The 18,906-nt window shown below is 37.2% G+C and overlaps 1 protein-coding gene across 2 annotated transcripts in view; it reads left to right on the top strand.

Annotated features, from left to right (window-relative positions):
- The first annotated feature begins 325 nt into the window (after positions 1–325).
- spegb (striated muscle enriched protein kinase b) overlaps positions 326–18,906 on the top strand; it is a 73,235-nt gene continuing 54,654 nt past the window's right edge. Inside the window, exon 1 of one of the 2 annotated variants that reach the window (XM_057335405.1) lies at positions 326–484. Coding sequence is in view for 1 of the 2 variants with exons in the window: in XM_057335396.1 (XP_057191379.1) it covers positions 2,829–3,255 (427 nt within the window). In the remaining variant the exon portion in view is untranslated. Of the gene's footprint in view, positions 485–2,024; positions 3,256–18,906 lie in introns of those variants that run through there. The other variant, XM_057335396.1, reaches the window with a different exon arrangement.

The following is an 18,906-nucleotide window of genomic DNA, read 5'->3' as shown; positions in this document are numbered from 1 at the left end:
AAACCCCAAGAATGGTGAGATAAAATGCCAAGAGAACATTTCTGCAAATTTTATGCAAAAGATGACTACATCGAAGATGTAAAATATAAAAAGTTTGTTTTGTTTTTAATTTAACATAATCCTCATAGTTGCCTATGTGGTATTTCACAGTTTTGATTAGCTTAATATTTTTTTGAAGTGTTCTAAAAAAATATATAGAACAATTACGAAATATACGAATTGAATGTAACATAATTAAATTCCTAAATACACTTCCCTGGTTGGTAGACATAGGTCAGAAACTACATTTTTAAATCATGCTAGGCAACAGCTGAACGTGACATCACGTGCTCCGTGACATCACAGAGGAAACACCCTAATTACAATGGTAATTATTCAGCCAGCAGAGGGCGATGTTTCACACACACAGACACATCAGGCGCTCCACTCAACAGCATCACAGCACTCAGCCTCCAGCTTTAAGTGAGACTCGACCACACGTACAGTAAGTGTAACTCTTACTCTTACCTTCATCGTTGTCCATTAACATCATCATCTCTCCATGCCTGCCATTCATCATCTCTTTTCCAATCATCTTAGCCCCTAATATACATTGGCCAGGGGAGCATCTGCCATCTTCCCTATTGTGTTAGAATAGTAAAGTCTTGTATTTGCCTCCCCTGTTCCCTCCCACTCACTCAGGAACCTGTACACCATCCACACATTTGCTCTCGTTTCAGCGGTCCACAGAGCAATGCTGTTTCTATGACAACAGGGCCTTGGAGGACAAACTGCAGAAAGGATTTTCCTTTCAAAGGGGTTTCCAGGGAGAGGGGAGCACATGCTTAGCATGAAATCAACATTGCTATGGATCAATGCAGCACTTTAAAATTATGTTACTTGTTTATGATCTCATTTTAAAAGTATAACAACATTAGTCATCTGTTGACTGTGTGAGAGGGTTGATAGTTTGTGGTGTAATTTGTAACATGCACACACAAACACATTTAGTGTTAAATATACAGTAGCAGAGGTAAAACCATTTGTGAGGCTATTGAGTCAAGTTATTGATTTTATGCGAGTTATTTGATTTGCTTGGAATTGGTAGTTTGTTGATTAGTGATAGACGGGTATATCAAACAGGCTAACAAAACAGGTGTTATTTGTCTCTTTTGTGTTTGGCGGATGTCTGTGTGCGGTTGGCAGATGAACTAAAGCAGTCGTTTTTCTTTGTCAAAAAAATCTACATACAGTACAACCCACCTTGTCAAAGTATAGCTGACGTTTTCTATTTTCAGATGTCTTTTAGTAAATTCAGAATAATAATTTAACAGTAAATCAGTGTAAAATAAATTCATTTATAACAGTAATTTATTATTCAGCAAAACGAATCTTTATTGCTGTCCTTATATAAATGATCATTTTAACATCCATGAGCCACTCTTATATGTGGCAATGGCTATTAAAATACCTATATCGTACCACAGTTATTGATATTGTATTTTATATCTCATTATTATTATTATTTAACTTTTTATCAACCCAGAGCAATAAATTAATTTTATGCTTGCATTTGCTTGAAATGTCCTGCAGAGGGCAGTCTATGTTGTACAGCAGCTGTTGGTTTTGGGGGTCTTTTGTGTGATTGTCATGTCATTTCTTAAACTGTTTACATATTTATTACATTTATTTTCACATTCACATGTATTCCTCTAGCAGATGTTTGTATCCTGAGTGGCTTACAGATAAGGGAGTATTCAACACAATGTTCAATATACTGCTTGTGATTAGATGGTTTGAAAAGTATGAATCCTTACAAGGCCTAATGTTGTATCAGTGCTAGTTTTCCAAAAATCTAGTATCACTTTGCCACCAGTGTGGGTGACACAGTTCGTTCTGATTCAGCAGCTATCTTTGACACATGAATCAGAGCTTTTTCCCCAGCCCCACCTTCTTTAGACCCCCCATGTCATACTTTTGGAAACTTGTGATTGGCTGTCAGTGCCAGGGTGGAGGAGAAGGGGCTGGGCCAAAGCATCCGGGTAGTCCAAAAAATGTGACCTATCAGGGTACAGCTGTTCCTTGATGGCTTAGCAAGACTTGCCCGTCACCTCCCTGGGGGACGTGAGAGCGGAGGGAGGGAGCGATCTTATGTGACAATTTTACTTTGAGGGCAAGGAGACGAAAGTCTGGGTACCCTTGTTGGAACTGCTACAGGATTGGAAACTCTGCAACTGAGTAATCGCCACAGGATCCAGCAGTCATTTTTCCCTTTAGACCCCGAAGAACTGTGGGATTTGAATCTGAGAGGTGAAAAGCTGAGGCCGAGACTTCTAGAAGGCAACGGTGGGAGCTGCTAATGCAATATGATCCACTTGGACTCGCTCTAAAAATACCAACCAGCCGGAGTACATGCACTGCCCTAATTGGTGGAAAGATAAAACATTTTGTTTTGTAACTTTCTAATTGGACGTCTCAAGGATGTGAGAAACATATTCAAAAACATCTATGGTGCAGAAACCTTTTACGTATTGTTGGATATCTTCTGCATGCCTTTTTTATTAGTGCGGGTAGGCAATTTTCTATCCTCTATAGATTTTCTTAAGCAACTTACTTTTCTAAAAAGTCATTTTTAAGTTTTGCACTCATCAGGTGGTGATGGAGTATTGTATTTTATGACATCTGCTAAAATGTTTGGAATATGTTTACCATATCAAAACACCAAATTGTAAAAAATTGCTTCATTTATGGAAGATCCACTCTGCATTAGAGAGACGTTGTAAATGTACATTGAAGCATTAAGCAGTCAATAAAGTCCAAAAGTCTCAGAAGAAGTTCTCAAGTTGATCATGAGGAAGGCCGAGATCCAAATGACCCTCAAGAAGGGTGCTGATGAAGAACCGGGAGGAATGGCACCTCCAAGCCCCAGGATACCGCCGAAACGAGCAAAAGTGAGTTCCGATCAGCTCGTACCGGACCCTTCCGGTTCTGCCTACCCAACCCCGACCCCTCCGGTTTTCATTCGGAAGATGAGGAACGCCGCTGTAGGTACCGGCTGTGATATCCGTCTGAAAGTGGCCGTTGCTGGAGACCCTCAACCTTCTCTCTATTGGTACCACAATGATGACCTGCTCGACATGGACAACCAGGAATATGGAGGATTGTGGATCAGAGATTGCAAACCCAGTGATGCTGGCCTCTACACCTGCATCGCCTCCAACAGTCTCGGAGAGGCCCGGAGCAGCGCTGTCCTGGCTGTTTTGGATTTGGGTGAAGGTAACTAATAACTTAGCTAAGGTCTTATTTAACACCGTCACATTATTTATACAAGCGTTTCACATTGAGAAGTTAATGGCTTATTTTTATAAACTGCAGAGAGGCTTGTAAAGCTGAAGTTGAGCATTTTTGAATCACAATACAGGAACTGTGGTCTGTTATCATGACACTAATTATCAAGTTAAAGCGGGGAAGTAGAGAAATGTTAATGTTCTCGCCATCTCTTAATGCCACAGAGTGAAGATGTGATAGCTTGCTTAAGAGGTAATGCATCTCTTGGATGGTTTTACAAAATGGTGCATAATCCAACATGAACAATAAGGCCACCCACCTTTCATATTTCCTTTGGTTGGGGTTCAGTGGGGGCTGTTACTCCAAGAACCTGTTTGGTGGCAGAGAATGAGGGTGGCAGCTGATTCAAGCTGCTCACTGTCCTAAAGTGGAGCGTGATATTGTCGCCCCTTATGTCGCGATGCTTCGTCTTCTCTCAGCAACATAAATAAGCACTTCGCTACGTGTTCATTTATTTCAGTAACACAGCCGAGTTTGTTCGCTTTTGCCTTTCAAGAGTTTAAGAGAAAATTGTCTTTGCAATTTGAACGAATTTGTCGAACTCAGAACATCGCAACACTATGGCTGTGTGATATACCTAAAATATATATTTCTTTATATCTCTATTTTTTGTCTTTCAACCTTTTAAGGTTTTTGAACATTTATCTTGATATTTACATATTTGCTGCAAGTGCATCAAAAGTAGTTTTTGTTTCTTAAAAGAGCTATTTTTACCAATTTAGCACTTTTTTTCTAATAATTACTGTTTATCATTTAATGAACACAATGAAGAATGGTTCATTTTAAAATATGAAAAATAAAAATATTTTGATTTTAGTTGTGGACTGCATTTTTTAATGTTTTTATGTGATTTTAAATGAACAAATTGTTTTGCTTTTGAAGTTAACATTCTTAATTCAGGAAACACAAATGTTGTCGATATTTTAGAAAACGTATAGCCAATAACCTAATTGTGAATATATTCAATATATCGCAGGATCCTAGCGAACTATGTGCCTCCAAAAATAAATTAAATAAGTCTTGTTTTAAAAGAATCATATTCGTATTTTATCTATTTAGTTCATCTGTAAGGTGATGTTGTTGTTGTCTGGCTTTAGATGTTTGTTATGGTTTGGTCTTTTGTCCTTGTCTTTAAGAACCTTGTCTCAGTGCACATCTAGTAGTGTTATGGTTTCAGTGATGCTACAAACATTTATTATCAAACTGGGAGCAATAAGATGCATTTTATGATTCTCATTGTAACTATATTTCTAATAACCGTTTAATCAACAAAAATATTTTGTTTTATTCAGCCAATCAAACGTCACATTCACTAGATGTTTGAATGCATATCTATTGCATTACATGATAAAAATTCACACTGGCTGGAAATATTAAAGCATTTTTCCCGGCTTCAAGGACTGTTTGTTAAAGGAGCAAGTCTGTTACTCTTTCATCAGGCTGTCGTGCTGTGCGGTACGGGCCTGTGACGTTTGCAGGTCATGATGCATGTGTCATTCCTGTGAACAACTTGCATTTACACCTGTCCTGTCAGTCAGCTGAATGCCATATGTCTTTCTCTTTTCCTTCGTCACAATGGGTCTCATTTACAGAGCGTTTGATTCGTCTGCGTTAAAGTGTTAGTCTTCCTGTTTACTTGCTTTTCTAGATGTAGGTTCAAAATAAGCCACACAAGAATCCTGGTGAATGTAAAAACGTGTTTAGCTGAAATCTCAGGATATTTGTCCTTTTGCATGAACGTGCAGATGTTGTAAGTAAAAGATGTTTGTTGAGTTTAATTTGGTTTTGAGAATGGCACACTCAACTTTTCTTGAAGATGTTGCCGTGCACGTCTTCAGAGAGTGATGAATGACTGAGGTTGTGAGGAAAGCCCTTCTATGGAGATGGTTGGGCGTGCATTATGCTAATTGAGGTTTAACTATGTGCTCCCTCATTTATTATAACCTTGTTTCATAAACATGAGATGGAAAACAAAATGTTCCTCAGGGATTTTTCATTTATAGTTGACCTACAGGAGTCCTCAAATACTGTACGGTTCATTTAATAGACTTTGATATTTCACAAAATTGTTTGTCTTTAGGCCTTTGTTGCTCTGACCCTCCCAATTTAAGTTTCTTACATTTTTGTTGTCTTACGTTCTTTCTCTGGCTTGTTTTCCTCTTACCTTTGTTTCTTTGGCTAAGTTTAAATGTCCACCATCAATAGCCTGATCGTTGCCAATAATGAAAAGAAAAGGACTCGGTATATTTCTTAAAGTCCTTTTTACAATTGTTTTCTAAGCGAAAATGTTTTTGCTGGTTCTGTGGTACATGGTCATAGAAGCAACACTTTTGGGAGCTCAGGAAATACAATTTATGCTGAACCTATTGCTTTAACCTATGTAAACTTCATCAGAACAATTAGTTCTACCTTAATCGCATTATAAGGGTGCATGTAGAATAGATGTCGTCAGTGTCTCTCGTCTTGGCCTGAAGGACCAGCTCGGTCTCTCTGGTTATTTCTGACACTGGAATGTGCCAGGCGTCAGATTTTTGTGATGTTAATAGGCCGCTCATACTCCAGTTACGCAGGAAGACATCACAGCTATAAATAGGCTTCCAGCTCTGGAGTTTTGTCTGGGCTTTATTCAATTAGAGTCTGATTGAAGGGGAGAGAGCATTTTGCCTAGTTTACTCTTTCAATATTCTAGCACAAGAATGATAGATACATATATATATATATATATATATATATATATATATAGACAGACTACCTTGAAATAGTGTCTGTGCTGTCCTGAAATTCATACTAATTTAGATCTGGAGACAAGAGGCCAGGATTTCACTATAGCTGGTTAACATGTTTATGCATTGCAGACAAGTGTTTTTGGGTGGGTGGCCCCAACATTTGTCACATTTACTTTTTTTTTACTGTAGTCGTGTTGCTTTATAACTTTAAATTAAGGTTTAGATTTTGGTTAAGCATGGAAGGGATAGTTCATCCAAAAATAAAAATTCTGTCATGAATTACTCACCTTCAAGTTGTTCAAAATCTGTATAAATGTCTTTGTTCGCACAACGAAAGATATTTAGAAGAATGTTAGCAACTGAGATTTCTGGGGCACCATTGACTACCATAGTAGAATTTTTTTAAATAATTGTTTTGTTCTGTTGAACACAACAAGCAATTCTGGGGCACATTTGACAACCGTTTTAAAATGTTCTACAATGGTAGTCAATGGTGCCTCAGTAATCTCAGTTTCTAACATTTTTCTATCTTTCTTTGTGTTTAACAGAACAAAGACATTTATACAGGTTTGGAACAACTTGAAAGTAATTCATGACAGAATTTTCATTTTTGGTTGAACTATCCTTTTATATTTAATTTTTAAAGTGTGGTACAAAGTCAGATACGTACCAACATTTTTGGCAATGACCATTTATTTGTCTATTTGGCTTTAGTTACACTCCTACAGTATATTGTTGGAAAACAATTCATGACCTTATACATAGTCTTCATGATTTTAATGAAAAAAGCATTATTTAAGTTTTATTATAGCAGATTTCCTCCACCAGACACTAAAATTAAAGTAAACCTGCAACCGCTGTGTATATTTTTGGTCTATATCAGCTGACAGTCAATACAGTGCTATACTGTATACATCCTGAGTGAAAAGTTACAATCCGTTTAATGTTGTAATGTGTCTGCTGTGTCTGTCTCTTCTGGGAACAGCTCACCTGTAATTGCACGGTACACAGCACTGATGCTAATGTAGATATTTCAAGCTGTTGGGGTGAAAGAATCATCCAGTATGACGCAAATGATGCACACAGAGAGTCTGTATGTGGAGAGAAACCTTGATATCTTCAGTTGTATGATTTTGACTTGCTTAGGACTTTTGCTTTCTTTCTAGTGGTTTTCTCAAGAGTTTGTTTGCTTAAATGTGAAAAGTGACCTTATTTGTGCCTTAATGTGCATGGGAAAATATAATCTGTTCAAAGGATGATTTCAAACGGTTAATACTGTGGATCTGTGGCAAAAAATAGTTTTTTTATCATCCAACCAGCTTGACATTGCAATATTAGCTTTACCAGTGCCATTGTTTGGAGCAGGATGAGATTATATTTTTGCATGGTTTTGCGATATAGGAATTAAAGTAGAAGAGAAAGTTAGAGCAGACATTACAATTAAATGAGATGGGTTGCTTAAATTGGCTGTGACTCATCTCAAAGAAACTGAAAATATTTTTTAGATTTTTTTCATTTAAAAGTGTATTTGTATTTGGGATTTGGTTTCATCCCCCACATTGAGCTAACAGAGCGTTATCTCCTTTCAGAGCAATTACTGCTATGTCCTCACAGGTCGAAATGATCCACACAAGCGCTCTGTGGGTGGAATGCCTTTAACGTCATTTACATTTGTGACTACACAAAAACTGTGATCCCCAACAAATTGCTCAACTTATGGAGTATTTTTCAGTTCTCTTCTGTTCTTTTTGTTAATGGACCGTTGCAAAATGACAAAGTTATTAATTTATCATTAGCACATATGAGTCATGGAAAATTAAGGCAGATTTCGAATATTGTTCTGTTGTTTTGTGGTAGGTGAAATGAATATTTCACCACTAGCGATGAGGACGATGCATGCTGAGGTACATTTTGTCACTCTCAACAATGCACACAGCTGTTCCTCCGCCAGTCAGTCATTTTATGCCTATCACCTTTCCTTCGTCCAGCTGAGAAATTGGATTTAGAAATACTAATTTGCCACATTAGAATAAGCCGAGTTAATAAGCATTTATTCCTTCAAAGTTCTTTTTTATAGTGATGAGCTGAAACCTCCCTCAGGCTGCATTGAGACATTATTGCTTTTCCAATCTGCAATTGGTGGCATTCTGCATGGCTTGAAAGCCCATTTCCTCCCCACTTTAAGAAAGTTATTCTTTTCTGTTGACCGCCTTTACATTAACACTTGATGGTAATCCACTGGTTTTAATTTTCTTAAAAGCATCTTGTTCACTTTCCTTACGTTCTTGTTGGCCTTTAGCGTGTGGGTGGCTTTAACTATCCACTGCTGTTGCACTTTTATATCTCCTATCATTAAAGCTGTTTCCTGCTTTTTTGCGTATATGCCTTGCTTATGTTTTTCCGGTAAATCCAATTTGTTGTGTTGTTTTAGCCAGAGATCATGCCCAAAGACTGCCGACTGTCTGGTCAATTTATTGACAGATTCACATTCATCACTCATCAATTCATCATTTTCTACAAAAAGGTTGAAACAAAACATTTGTAGGCTTATTTATTTATTTATTTATGTTGTAGGGCTTCATATAGCAGGTATGGCATGAGGTTGGACTAAATGTTTAACTGAACGAAACACCAGGTCATAATTTTGGAAACTTGTTTGGAAAAAAATTAATGTAGTGTTTGCAATTAAGTTTGATTGTGCTACGCTTTACCTTAGATAAACCTCATTTTAGTATTGTTGCTAGAAATAAAAACATAGCAAAAGTTTGCAGTTTTGCAAAGTTCTTGACTTCACAAGATGAAATTGGAATGAAAACCTTTGAGTCACCTGCATTTGTGACTGTAAGCTTTTGGGGTGAAGTCAGAGAAATTAACACAGTACATTCATTTGAGACCTTTCACTCTCTTGCTTGAATTTTAAAACCTTGTCACGTTTGCAGTCTAGACCTGTTTTTAAACTAACACCTTTTCCAAGGTATTTCTAATCCAAGAAAGATGTGAGAATTATTAAGGCTGACCTCAAAGTTGTTTTGGACTTGGAGTGAGTCATTTTGTACCTGTCGGGGTCTCTCTCTCTCTCTCTTTCACTCTCTCAAACAAATACACAGAAGGACATTTCCATTCTTTGCTCTTGTTCTCTTGAGTTAAGGATCTTTTAAACATTAATGATTGGTGTGTTGAACATCATGTTTAGTGTTGCAGGAAATAAGTTTAAATGTGCTGTGAGCAATGTGTTTGGAATAGCATGATATCACACCTGCCTCTCTGACAGCCCTGGGCCCTGAAAAATTCTTGGAAGAGTTTGGGTTTGCCAACATCTTTGAAAAGACTGGAATTTTGGAGAGGAGCTTGGTCTAAATCTGTGTACTGTAGCTAAACTGTCAGAAACACTTTCTTCCAACACTTTGCTACCTGTTTGCGTTGTCACATTAAAGGCTAGAGTTTTTTTTATGCGTTGCGAATCATGTTGGATTTTCACCATTGACTACAATGGGGAAAATGGCTTTATACATTTCTTTGTTTTGTCGAACACATAAGAGGATATTTTGAAGAATATAGTAAAGCAAACAGTTCTGGGTCGATTTTGACTACCATTGTAATTTTTCCTACTATGGTGGTCAAGAACTGTTTGGTTACAAGCATTCTTCCAAATATCTTTCTCTGCGTTCATTGGCACAAAGAAATTTATACAGATTTTGAACACATCTAGGGTGAGTAAATTATGACAGAATTTTTTATTTTTGGATGAATGGTTCCTTTAATTTTCTTGCAATTTACAAGCTTCATATTGCAATGGAAACTGTATATGTTGTGTAGAAAATGTCGTTTGTGGCACATGCAACAAAAATAGGGTATTTAATAATAGAGCTTTACCACTGATCTTGACCCAAAGTTTATCTTTAATCTTTTTGTATCTTAAATGTATACGTAATATGGCTCATTGCTGTTGTTGGCATCAGTCAAGGTACAGGAATATTTTTATATATTAGTTTTTCTGTACGCTGTAAAGAACATGCAGTTTACCAGCATTGTATAATGGTTATAAACATGGCTCATCCAATCAGAGAGACTCTGAAATATCTGTTTTTTAAACAATATTTTAGACTAAAGACTGTTGGTTTTCTTTTTCCGTTGTATTCCCACAGGTCTGATTTCACTCATGGCACTCCCTCTGTTTCCAATTAAATACCGCTTATTAGCATAACTCCAAAATGACATGAATTCACACAGAGTTTTGTCCCATGATGCTGCGCTCATTTAACTGGGGCAAACACAACATTTACTCTAGACCCCTAGATTACCCCCAGAGCCGTGAAATGTACACTAATTAAATAAACAGTTTATGATTGGAATATTGAATATTTTCCATAATGATATTAAGACTCTTTCACGTTCAGTTAGTGGTTCATATACAATATTTAACAGCTAGTTCCAGCTTTCATTCTGATATAGGATTTGGCTTGTTAAAGAAATTTTTAAATGCTGAAAAATGCACACCGACTGCACGTTTTATCATTTAGGCTAAATAATAACGTGACCTGTAGCTTTACTGAACAATCTTTTTGTAATAATTTTGTACTGACCCTTTACTTTTATGTAATAAATAAGACATCACTCTTTCTACAGTCTTTCTAATGCCCGCTTTGCTCTCTTCCCTCCGTCAACATGAGCGGACACGCCCCTTACTGCTGATTGGCTATAAGTTTGTTTTGGTTCTCGGCCCGACTCAGTTTTCTAAAGCGTTTTTGAAAAAAATACTTACCCTGCCTTTAAAGGCGGGGTAACCGATTTCCGAATTACGCTTTAGACAACTGAGCCGGGCCGAGTACCAAAACAACCTTGTAGCCAATCAGCAGTAAGGTGCACAGTGCACAGGACTGACATTAGCCGAGCCGAGCGCTGACGAAAGCGAAAGATGGGGGTAGGGGTGTGTTTGTTTTGGTGATTTGAACATCAACAATAGCTAAGAGAAATCGGACACCCCTCCTTTAAGGGAATTATGCGCATTGAGGAATTACTGTGATATTTATGTGTCTGTTATATCTGATTCAGTATGATGGTATGATTGATCCTCACTGCAGTAGTTTTTAATCTCATTTAATCTCACAGCACTACAGGGGTGAAGTCTGGCATTATACATCCTCAGTTTGATCGTCTTTGTGTTGGTTCAGTGTGTTAAAGGATGGTCACAGAATGAGGGGACTTCCCTAAACAAACTGCACTTGTTGCTGTCCTTCAGGGTATGGATAAATACCCATACTGCGTGTGCGTGTGTGTGCACAGACATTTGCTTGTGTGAGTAAGATTGACTCTTAGAGTCTCACGTGTGGACTGCCAATGAAGTCACATGCTTGAGATGATAAGTTAATTTAAGACAGTAATTATCAAAGGCTACAAGCACCCAATTGTATTGTATTGTATTGTATTGATTATTACTTAAACAAATTTTAAAGGAGTAGTTCGCCTCAAAATGAAAATCCTCATCATTTAGTCATTTCAAACCTGTATTTACATTTAGTCATTTAGCAGACTGTATGACTTTCTCTCTTCTGCAAAACACAAAAGAAGATATTTTGAAGAATGTTTCTAATAAAAAAAAAAAACGTTGGTCCCCATTCACTTCTATTGTATGGACACAAAACCAATGCGAGTCAATGGGGACCAATGTTTTTCTGTTACCAACATGCCTCAAGATATCCTCTTTGGTGTTATGCAGAAGAATGAAAATCATGCAGGTTTGAAATGACAAGAGGGTGAGTAAATAATGACAGAATTTTCATTTTGAGATAAACTACTCCTTTAACAGTTAAAACTTGACTTTAAAAATGTATTATTAAATGCTAAAATCGACATGAACTTCATGTTAGCAAATGCATTAATGGTAACAAATACAACCATTGTAAAGTGTTACAGAAAACGTATACTTTACTGTTAATTTATATTTTATGTTATTATTAGTATGATGTACAGTTTGTTATTTACATTATGCTGTCATTTCAATTTTAAATTGACATAAAAAATACTTTATTACAAATTACATTTGTCTGTTACTGGGGCAATTGTAACACAATTTCACTTCAAGGAATATTAAACACCATTACCAATACCATTACATTCTGAATAGATTATTTGTATTTGCAGTGTTGCCAACTTGGTGACTTTGTTGCTAGATTTAGCGACTTTTCAGACCCCTTTAGCGAATTATTTTTCAAAATGCGACTAGCGACAAATCTAGCGACTTTCTGACTAAACCTTGGCGACTTAGCGATACATTTTTCTTCAATTGTACTGCCCTGCGACAGCGAGTTTTTGTCTTCCCAGCGCAGCACTGCCTCTCTCTTGCCGCTTTTACACCAGGGCTAGTGTCGGAGTCGGAGCCCAACTGGGAACCGGGTCGCGCTTTTGAAAGGCGCCATTGCGCAGTAACTCCAATAGAGCAAGAAAGCTTTACAATGTTCGTAATATTATTGTTATTTTGTTACTAAATGTATTTTTAAGAATTATTTAGGCGAGAATGTGTATTTGATATAAATTCCTTTAGCTGTCAAAAATGCGTTTAAAGCTGCAATTTTTGCTTCTATATCACAGGCTCTGTTCGGCATAAAATTGCTTTTTTTCCACACATAAATTTGTACCTGACATTTCAATTTGTACATCAATATTATAAGCTCACCTTTGCAAGTCGGGAAAAGGTATCAGGTATCAAAAATATATTTAATAGTCGATGATTCAAGAACAATTCATTTATACACATAAGCCAGCATGAAGGGCACGATTGCTTTCAGAATATTACAGCTGTGTTTGATCAGTCTTCCACTTTACCGCACAGTTGCCCTTTACAAGCAAGATTTTCTCTATCAGATATGTTTACATAGTTTTATTTCCAAGTACATTATCTTTTGATTGTCAGGTGGCTTGTGACCAGTGATATCCGTATTTCCCAAAGTAATCATGTGGCAGTTGGCACCTGATAAACACTATTGAGAGTAACTATTGTCCTGCTCTGTTTGTTAAAGCACTTTGTAAAGCTACAAGTACTCCTAAGGGAGCAGAAGACTATTATCAGCAGCCACAGACATTACCCATAATGCTCTTAAGACTTTGAGTGCATCTGCAGTGCGACTGCATTGTTGTTCAGGGGTGTTTTGTTGTTGGCTTAAGGCAGCATACTCTGCAGAGTGTTATGTATTTACTATTTATTCATTTCAAATAGGCAGGCGTTTCTGAAAGCTTTACACCACCTTACAAACATCAGTGACAATTGCTTTAATTAGGAAGAATGGAGAATCATGTTTCTTTGCTTGCAGTGAATTCAAGCAGGTGTTTCCATTTAAAATAACAGCTAAACATGTAGAAAGACAATTTCTTGTTGTGTATTAAAACTAGACATGCATTTCATTTACTTTGTATGCATTTGAATGCATCATTGGTTAGATCTCTGACCTGCAAATTCTTCTGACGTGAAGCTGTTTTTGTAGTGCAGACTGGATCAGGATCACACTTAAACACAATCGGGCTTTAATCAGGACACACACGACTGATTTCATTTAGACTGACCTGCCTCTCAAACCCCTTACACTGACCTACTTTCTTATTGCAATGGCTCCAATTTCATCTTATTTTTCTGTTGTGGACAAATGCTGAGCACTAGCATTAAATGGCTAAAGTGCAAGTCATGGATCATTTCTGATGAAGAACTAATGTGACTTAAGCCCAAACAAAATCATCTCTCATAGTCGAGACAGGGAAAAGCTATAATATCTGTGTGTCAGAAGGACATAGAGATGAAATTGGCAATTTTTTGACTAAACTAAAGCACGTGCACACCCATTGCCAACAAAACAGACATATGTCTTAGTTTCACTTACCGCGTGCGATTCATGTCCGGCATCTTTTAGCGCTTGGACTGCGCCATCTATCAGTTTCAAACGATCTCCAAATCCAGTGTTATATGCACCGTTTATGTAACATCCATCACTAAAATGTTGTGAACAAATAAACACACCTCAACTTCTCTCACTATCGTAAGAGTAACGAGCTGCAGCTGCAGGCCCACAGCGGAGCCAATCTTGATGGTAAGCGGGTCTTCCTATCGCTCGTCGGTTGACGCGTGGGCAGGCTATTTCTTTCACCTTGCCGTGGGCATGTTTTTCTGGGAGAATTGCCCAATAAGGGACTAAGAAAAGTTGTTACGAAACAGATTTTCATGTTCGAAAAAAACTTTCCGAAACCTATGCGAACATTCGGGAAGTGTATCGAGGACAGAAAATCTACGTCATACGTCCAACTCTTTTTTTACAAGTTGACAAGTTGTAAATAAGTCAGAATGCATGAAACACCGTTGCATCCCCCCTTTAAGACTGCTTTTGTCATCCAGGGGGCACATAAATAGTGCTTTAACAAAAATGCAAGCTCCCTACTTTTAAAGGCTTATTTGACTTTAAAAGTACGTATAGTTTACATGCATTATAGGCATGAAACTGTAACCACCATTTTTGCCAGTTTAAAGGCAAAGTGTAAAATTTATATTTCACTAGTGGCACCAATAATAAATATAGCTGCAAGCAGCAATTACAGGGTCAAGCCCAACCACGGCCCAAAGGGAAATATTTTGGACATGAGACATCAGATTTTGAAAACCAAGTTTCAAAACAGGGAAATGCACTTAGAACAAAATAAAATTGGTTATAACTTTAAACACAGTCTTTATGAGGCAGACAAGATGTGCCAGTGATTGTACATACCAAGTTTCATGTCAATACACAAATGTGTCGCAAAGATACAACCACATGACCCTTTGGCGTGCTCGCCTTAGAATTGGGCTGTCTCGGGCATGTCCACATGGCTATTTAGTTTGTGTTGAATATAAATATTTACATTTATGTATTTGGCAGACGCTTCTATACAAAGTGCATTCAAGTTATACAGTATGTTTGTTCTCTAGAAATCAAACCCATGACTTTTGTCTTGTTAGCTGTATACGAGAACCATTCAATCAATCAAAAATCTTTTAATAACTTTTTTCTGCAGTGTCTCTAGATGCTACATACCAAATTTCTTGCAAATCGGGCAAACCGTCTAGGAGGAGTTTGAAAAAGTAGTTTTTTTGAAAAATTCAAAATGGCGGGGAAATCTTCATGACGGAAAATGATGTCATATAGTGCATTTGAATCGGCATGAGCCAAGGGTTCAGAGGAAAAATAATTTGGTTTCTAGGATGTACGGTTCAAAAGTTATAGGCAAAAATGTTTGTGGAAGTTTGGACTGTTGGTGGCGCTATGGAGTTTGGGTTAGAGACTTCGTGGCTTGACCCCTAGTAAACTTGTTTAGGCCTGGAGCAAACTTTTACACTTCTTTAATTACAAAAGTCTTATGTAAACGGCACTGGGATTGATGCCGTCTTATTACCAAACAACAAATAATGTCATTATTCTATGCATTATGGAAAGACAAATTCATTATTATTTCATTAAGATTCTGTTGTGTCTCAGTTGTGTGGGTTCTGCTGGCCCTCATTCAGAGCTTTAAAATCTCAGAGATAAAGGGGGAGTTCCAGTGGAATCAACTGCTGTCTCAAATGAGAGAAGATATTTTGAAGAATGTTGGTAACCGAACAACACTTTATTGACTTCCAATGTACGGGAACATTTCTCAAAATATCTTCTTTTGTGTTTCACAGAAGAAAGAGCCATACAGGCTTTGAACAACATTGAGGGTGATATTTTGAACAAATGACGCACAAAATCTTAAAAAAAGTTTTAAGTTTCTTTTAAGAAAAAAGTTTTTCGGATAGTTTACTGAAATTTTTTTTCAGTGACTTAAAACATCATTTTACATGTTGATAGGAGGCCGAAACTGAGGGAAAACGTGACGTTTTCATAAATGCCTCGTGTGCACGCATATTCAGAGTTACTTGCAGAGCATCACGTGAGATGACTATGGATTCTGGGGTACTTGTTGTAAATGAAAACCATCGAAAATCACAACAGCATTTCCTCTGCACTCAGACCATTAACCTCCCAGCTTCGGTTACTGTAAGGGATGATTAAGCCGGATTTGCTTCGATCATTTTTTGCAGAGTGTCTGTGAGGCACCAGCAGGCTCTTAGAGAACCATCTGCCGTGGAGTGATGCCATTCTGCAGTGGGGATCAGGACGCTTTGTCTTCATATTGCTCTATTACGGTGTATGTATGCTGATTGGGATTTACCAGTTTAAAGGGATAGTTTGTTTGTTGTGGGGTCCATTTTGGCCACATTGTAGTTTACATGGTATTGCCTATGATTTGGTCATTTTTTCCTCCGTTTTAAAAAAACAGACTAGTCCTTTACTCATCTGTGACTATTGTTCCTTAATGATGTTTTACTGTTATCCTTTTCAGCCTAACACAGAGTTATGTGATCTCACTTTGAAGCCTTCTGGACTCTTCTCTCAGCCTGACACGTTGCAAATGAATGTGTGTTCAGGGAGGCAGAAGGCTATTTGTTTGCACGTTCTCTGTGTGTGTGTGTAGAATGAATAATCGGTATGGTGCTGCTCTCTGTAGCACCCTTGCAGACATAATGGTGTCTGTCTGACTCCATCTCCAGCCTGTATTACACATGTCTGGACCAGATACGTGTTAAAGGTAGAGTCCACCCAAAAATGACCTTCGTGTGTATTATTATCTTTCTTCTATGAAACAAAGCAAGCAAGTTTGAATGTGTGAGCTTTTGTTTTCAATACAGTCAAAGTGGATGGTGATTTCGATTGCCAGGCAAAAAACACGATAAAAGTATCAAAGAAAACATTTGCTCATCAGAAATCTAAACATCTATAGAATAAGATGTAAGATCATAAGACTTGTTCTCAGAGAATATAAAATACGCTTATCTTCTTTCCAATGTTTAAGTAGAACCCATGCACCGTAACAATTTATTAAGGTTTATGCAATTAAAATATATATATATATATATATATTCAGGATTATATATTATATCAGATTTTCACTACACATTTATTGTGGCCAAAAGAATTAATGATAGCAATATTATCACAATATCTATTGTGAAATGAATCTATAATTTATTTTGGGTTTTCTCTTTTTTGGCCAATGAATCAGACTTAAAATACTAGAGGCAAAGAGAGTTTGTAACTCGTGTGGCTATAAAGACAAAATGTTAAATGGTGCAATACCACCACCTACAATGTTGATGTGTTGACCATTGGCAGTGAATTATTTACAATATTATCATATGTGCAGTATTAATCACAATATATCAATAACCGTGGTTAATAATATCAGTTATTTTCAGTATATGTAATATTTGAGGACATATTTTCTGAACACAAAGATGTGACCCAGTCTGTGAAATCCAAACTAAAGTCTCATAATCTAAATTTGAGATAATGAGCATCACAGTTTGATTTCAACCATTGATTTCACTATCACGATTTGAATATTTGACGTGTCCTTATTTAGTCAGTATTGAAGAATTCAAGGTTATGTTTTCACAGAATGCTCTTTACATTATGTAGGACATTTATGTAAAAAACTATAAATGACATAAAAAAAACTTTAGCTGGGTTTTCACAATCTGGGTCACATCATTAATGGACAAAATGTAGGGAAGTTTTGAGATTTTTACTGCAAACTTTAAAATACAGAGTAAGAATCATGTCATGTTGTGTTTCACTGAGGAAAGGTGATCAAACAATGACAAATTGTTTATTACTTGATAAACACATTATAATGTGACAAGCACCGTCACACACACACAAATACACTCCAGAAATCCCAGGGCCCTCTTGATTTATGTGACTTGCTCTTGTTAAGTCGTTTTGGTTATTACACTGTGCTTGTAGGGCTTCTGGAATTGCTCCCCATTTCATTAGATGGTTCCCCACGGAGAGAGGAGTTGGAGTCCCTGCTGATCCAGCCATGGTGAGATTTCTATGGATGTGCAGCGTGAATTAAGTCCTTTACTGGAGGGACTGACTCCTGGAGGACGACTCGCTGCTTGCTTTAATCACTTCAACATATCTCACACGTTGAGTCTGCATAGTGTTCACATTGAGAAGGAAATCCATTATTTTGCTGCCCACAGGGCGATTGCAGTTATGAGTGAAGGGTTCGTGAGACAGGCTTGATGCCTGGAGATGCTGTGTTTTGAAAAGTGCTAAAAATGAGTCGCACGGCAGTTGTGCCTCTGTCTTTGGTGTAATGTCTCAGTGTTGTGATTTGTCCTCATAAGAGCAGCGATACTGACACCACGATAATTCTAGAGATTATCAGAGATTGTTTTCTTGACTTTACTCATTAATATTGAATAACTCCCATAAGAGAGAAAAATCACAGATGACGTAAAATGGAAAGCAAGTGATATTTCATCCAAAAATGAAAATAATGTCATCATTTGCTCACTCTCTTGTCATTTCAAACCTGTATGACTTTCTTTCTTCTGCAGAACACAAAAGAAGATATTTTGAAGAAAGTTGGTAACCGAACCGCACCGGCACCCATTCACTTCTACTGTATGGACACAAAACCAATGCAAGTGAATGGGTGCCGGTTAACAACGCTTTTCAAAATATCTTCTTTTGTGTTCTGCAAAAGAAAGAAAGTCATAAAGGTTTGAAATGACAAGAATGACAGAATTGTCATTTTTGGGTGAACTATCCCTTTAAGTCTCCAGCGTCTTCTGGGAAAATATCTCAGAAAATATCTGATATATTGTTATTGCAACCCAACATTGAGTCAAAAAATGAACAAACCGAACTCTTGGGTTATAAATTAAGATATGCTGGATTGTTTTAACCTATTGTTGGGTCAAATATAAACATTTTATGGGTTAATTTACTTCAAAAGTTGGGTT

Source organism: Triplophysa rosa, linkage group LG6 (assembly GCF_024868665.1).
Source record: "Triplophysa rosa linkage group LG6, Trosa_1v2, whole genome shotgun sequence".
Taxonomy (NCBI): domain Eukaryota; kingdom Metazoa; phylum Chordata; class Actinopteri; order Cypriniformes; family Nemacheilidae; genus Triplophysa; species Triplophysa rosa.
Note: the sequence above shows the minus strand (reverse complement) of the source record. Positions and strands in the feature narration are given on the sequence as shown.